Here is a 5,033-nt window from a genome sequence, read left to right as displayed (position 1 = left end):
TTGGGAGGCCCCACGTGGCCCCCAATCAGGGGTTCGACGGGCAGTCGGTCGGCCGGCCAAGGAGAGGCAGCGGGCGCGCACGTGGGCCATGCCCGTCCTCTCAAACCTCAGCCGCACTCCGCCTTGTCTTAAAGCCGTCTTTACCCCACGACAGCCTTCATGCAGAAATTTCCACTCCGCATCCATTCCCTTTCTGCGGCAACAGCGAGACTCGGACATTCGTTAGAACACAAGACGGATATCTTCGGTACAGTTGCGCCCGCGATCGCGGGACTGTCGCAGCACCTCCGACACCACGTTATCAGTACCAACAATTGATTGTCTGCGCAGCATGGCTCCCGCGCCTGCAAGACTTGGCTGGAAGGCAAGAGCCCGTTCGGCCCGTTCGGCCTGATATCGCTTGGGCTTGTTCGGCACAAGCACCCGGCGAATGGCGCCACTCCTCAGGTCCAGAGCCGCCAAGATCCCCAAAACAAGTTCTCACACGCCATGCTATGCCCGCTCGAGCAAGGTCTCCGCCAGTGTTTAAAGCTAATATGCCTTATTCAGCGTGGTGCGAGAGCTCAGAATAAACTCGGGGCTTGGATGGCGTACTGGGGTTGTGCCGCCGTTCCATCGGCCCTGTTTGTGGAGATCATCCACCGCACACGCACTCCTACTCAAGGTTCTGATGGCCAGCGGATCGGCACGCTCGCCAAGGCGCAGCGCCCAGTTGCGGTCGTCTTGGCAGTAGTTCTTGACGTCTTGCTCAGGGAGTTCAGGTGCACTTCGAGGCGGATGACCTTTCTCATTGTGCCCTTCACCGTTCGAAAGGCCAAGCTGTGGCTGTAAGCCAGTCTGCCCTAGATGTTTCATTTCAGAGGTCGGGGTTGCTGACCAAAGCAAAGGGGCTGGGCGCAAGATGACCAACATCAACAGCCACAGACAGTGTGTGTGTATAAGGATTGAGAGGAATCGCCCGCAGTTCTATCGGCAAGCAACTTCAGTCATTTGTTCAGACTTCCGCCAGGATGTGTCACTCTTTCACCGGCTGGCGTTCATCACCACGCTCCTTTTCACATTTGCCCATGCCATTGGCGAAATCAAACCATACCGAGTATGAGGACCTGGCAGCTCTCTTTGCTAAGGTCGCAGGCTCGGGCCCCCTTGTGCAGATGTTCGACCCACCCGTCGACCCCACAAAGCCGCCCCCACCATTCGAGCCCCTGCTCAACCTCACTCTCAACCACGACGCTTCCTACAATGACACCTCCCGCAAGGGTCGCCTCGGCACACGCGCCAACCCGCTCAGCGTCATGATCGCCGGCGACTCCATGACGCAGGGCCAGCAGGGTGATTTCACCTGGCGTTACCGTATCTGGCAGTGGTTCCAGAGCAACGGCATCGCCGTCACATTTTGTTGGTCCCTACACAGGAACCGTGGCAGCACCCCACTGATACACCTCCCCAAGCCCCCAGCATTGGCGAATGCTGCACAGCCCACCAGCACTGGTTCTTTCACAGGTGCCTACGCCGCGGGTGCCTCGTTCCAGACGAACCACTATTTCTGCGTGGGGGAGGCCCGTCGCCGCCGACATGGGTCAGATCCAGTCGGTGGTGAGCAACAACATGTGCGACCTTATGCTCATTATGCTTGGCTTCAACGATCTCGGATGGTACTAACCCTATCCTCTTTTAGAAGTACTTTTGCAATTTATTGACACCCCATCGCAGGTTCTATAGCGACCAATACGGTCTCCTCAACAACATGGCCACCTTCATCAGCAACGCCCGCAAGGCTAACCCAATCTCAAGTTCGCGCTGGCAAACGTGCCTCAGCGCAGCTTCATTGGTGGCAGGCAAGATCTCGTGGACAAGACTACGAGCTACAACTCTTTGTTGCCGGCGCAGAATAGCGAAGTGACTTCGTCTCAGGTACGTGGCCTCTGCCCTAGTACGGTGATGGGAGAGGGCCGGTGTTCTTTCTCTTCGGTCCGATTCCTCCACCTCACGTCCAGTCTCTTGATCTTCCCATCTCATCCAAGCCTGCTCTTAGCTAATACGCTGCTGGCAAGTCTCCAATATCACTCGTCCATCTCGAGGAAAACTACAACTGCGCCCCTTCGAGCTGCCCTGCTGGCTACGACGGTCTCCACCCCAATGAGCTTGGCGAGTATCAGATCGCCTACGCTTTTTCTTTGGCGCTGCACAAGGACTTCGGCATGGGCAGTGGTCCATTGGTGGTGCCGGGCAAACGTGGCCCGCACGACCCATGACACAAGTCGCCCCGAGCAACATCCGGATCTCCTCGAGTCCACAGGGAGCCACGGCTACCTGGGATGCAGTCTTCGGCTCATACAGCTACGACGTGGACGTCTCCATCACTGCTGCTGATGGTAGCGCCGTTGGCCATGGATTTCTCGGCTGGCAATGTCCCCGCCAACAGGTGGGACTCGACCTACCCGATGGATGGGTGGACATATACCATTCGTGTCCGTTGTCGGTCTGGAGACACCCCGGCTCGGCCCTTGGTCCGGCTCCGTTAGCGCTGTTGCGCATCCGCAGCTCCCACCTTCCCCCACGAATGTCAAGGCTTCCTCTTCTGGCAGCGGCATCAGCGTGTCCTGGAGCCCACTACAGGCGCCTATTCCGGCGGCATCATCGAGTACAACATCATCTATTTTGACTACGACTCATGCGACTTCATCGGTGGTGCGCCTACACCGCACCTCTGGTTCGATCCGGCCACGGCAGGCCATCGCATCTTCGTCGCCGTTGTCGCTTGGAGTGCGAACGGCCAGGGTTGGCCTTATATCTTGCCCACGGTGATCGCTGGAGGAGGCACGCCCGGAACGCCCGGAACCGTCAGCATCAATGCATTCGACCCGACTAGCGTCCATCTAACCTGGAACGCTGTCGCCGGGCTGGCGGCTATGCCATTTGGATGCGGAACGTCAACGACCCGAAGAGCGTCTCAACCCGCCTCAACGGAACAGTGCCAGTGGCATGCAGCAACATCTACTTCCTCTACCCGGGCGTCTGGAACTACGAGTTTTTGTGTCAGTGCTTTCAACGGCAATCAGGAGTCGTCCAAGGGTGGCTGCGCAGTTGCTCCCACGGTCACAGCCTCAACACCAGGCCCGACTTGCCCACCTGGTCCTCAATGGTGCCCAGGAGGACTTCAATCGGGTAGCAACTCGGGTGCAGTAGGTGGTTCCGGGGATGTACCAGGCGCCACGCCCCCGACAACTGCGAGCAGTCCGGCCAAGGCTCATCAAGGGCCTTCTTCCTCACCGACTCCAATCAACCCTGCCACAGACCCAAACATTCCAGGATAGTTACAAACTGCAGACTGGTATCCATTCACCTGCTCCGACCCTTCAGTCGTTGATACGACCCAGAACCCATCCTGTAAGTCTGCCTGCATGATCAAGCGTCATTCTTCTTGGAATTCAATGACTGACCGTGCTGTAGATCGCTGGAGCCATGTCAACACGGATGATGCGTGGACTTCCGTCACGAGCGCCTGGAAGACTTATCGCGATAATGGAGGAACAACAACGTTCCCATCCTACGTTTCTAACTTCTTCCACGACCCCCAGGCATGGGATGCGGGACTACGACAACGCAAAACGGCTGCTCCTCGGGCATTCAATGCACCGACCCGACAAAACCCGCAGGCTACAACATCTTGAACAGCTTCTTCCAGTCGGCTGCTACGATAGAGAACCTGTATCAATCCATTCAAAATGCACGAGGTGCTGTCGCCTGGATATCGGCACTTTTGGAGACACCTTCGCAACGTTCAACAATGACGGGAGAAACTTTTGGGTCTCCTCATCGACCTGCTGTCCTTCGGCTTCATCGCGGGGCTGACTCCCGTGTGGGCGTTCATTCTCAAGGGCAGCGAATGGGGCAAAGCCAACAAGGAGCTGGCCGATGTCATCAAAGACGAGACTAACAACTTCGGCCAGAGTCTTGGCCGTTCAGGCAAGCCTTTTCTGGCCGGAGCAGTCAATTCCAGATCAACAATGACCTCACCAAATATGCGAGCCAGGTCATGGACGGATGGTCGACGTTGGTCACCAACTACCAGGCTTACCTGTTTAGCGGTTCCGACCAGGCCATCTCGGACTTGTACAACGTCATTAGCGATGGAAAGTTCCTCGACTTCACCGGAGGCCTGCAGGCCGATGACATGGTCTCCCACTCCCTTCGCCGCGTGCTGTGGGATCAGATGCTACCAGGTCGCGTGGTCGTACGGTAGTGCGCAGCAATCCGCCGTCATCCTCAACAGTGGCGCCCCCTTGCGGCACAAAGAACCCGTTGCACGGCTACATCGACGACAAAGTGGCCGCCGCAAATTTTGCGTGCGTTAATAACGACATCTACTACCTCGTTTCGCGGACGGAAAGAACGCGTATCAATGCGGAGACCCGAACAATCCGAACGCCAGTAGGTTTTTGCCTCATCTTTACTGTTTTCCGCCACTGACCGGCGTAACCACAGATTGCCCATCGAAGAACTTCGTTGCCATGCATGGCATCTCTGCGCTGAGCACTGGAAATACCGCGTGGGAGGGTATCACCGTCAACTCGTTGATCACAGGGTATGTTTTCGGTCTCCCCCAACAAGCTCCCTCTCATCTGCCTTGCATAAAGCTGACAGTCTTAACCTCTGCGCCAGAGCCGTCAACCACTGGGTCGCAACCGCCAACAAGAACGGCGCCCCGCTCCCCGACTCCTCCACCACTTCGGAGATCTCGCTCCTCCAGACGGCGACAACGTCGCCCCGGGCCTCGTGCAGATACCGGTGTGCTCGGCATCCGAGGCGTACTACAACTGGGCGGCGGGAAACTTCAACCTAGCGAATTATCCTTGCAACTGATTGCGACCATTGATTGTAGGGGGATGGGTCAAGAGGGGCATTTATGATTCGCATCACTGGAAGGTGGAACATAAAGGAGTAAATAGGAAATCTGAGATTCATATCTCGGAAAATGCTATTAATCTGGTCGCAATCCTGCAGCCAGATCCTCTGACACAAAGCAGCGA

The 5,033-nt window shown here is 56.9% G+C and overlaps 1 protein-coding gene across 1 annotated transcript; it reads left to right on the top strand.

Moving 5' to 3' along the window:
• The first annotated feature begins 1,010 nt into the window (after positions 1-1,010).
• LOC147879356 (uncharacterized) lies at positions 1,011-3,317 on the top strand. The gene is made up of 4 exons (XM_087372219.1): positions 1,011-1,655; positions 1,819-1,914; positions 2,210-2,425; positions 2,589-3,317. Exons 1-4 carry the CDS (start codon positions 1,011-1,013, stop codon positions 3,315-3,317), a joined length of 1,686 nt encoding a protein of 561 aa, XP_087228345.1.
• The last annotated feature ends 1,716 nt before the right edge of the window (positions 3,318-5,033 follow it).

This window comes from Dipteris shenzhenensis, unplaced genomic scaffold (genome assembly GCF_047967505.1).
Source record: "Dipteris shenzhenensis isolate YYH24624 ecotype China unplaced genomic scaffold, Dip_SZ_1.0 scaf0038, whole genome shotgun sequence".
Classification (NCBI taxonomy): domain Eukaryota; kingdom Viridiplantae; phylum Streptophyta; class Polypodiopsida; order Gleicheniales; family Dipteridaceae; genus Dipteris; species Dipteris shenzhenensis.
This window is presented reverse-complemented; position numbering and strand designations above follow the sequence as displayed.

Coding starts and splice junctions, on each gene's coding strand:
- LOC147879356 (XM_087372219.1), top strand. CDS start 1,011: ATGTGTCACTCTTTCACCGGCTGGCGTTCATCACCACGCTCCTTTTCA. Junction 1,656..1,818: donor GGCTTCAACGATCTCGGATG/GTACTAACCCTA, acceptor AACGTGCCTCAG/CGCAGCTTCATTGGTGGCAG. Junction 1,915..2,209: donor GCGAAGTGACTTCGTCTCAG/GTACGTGGCCTC, acceptor CGGCATGGGCAG/TGGTCCATTGGTGGTGCCGG.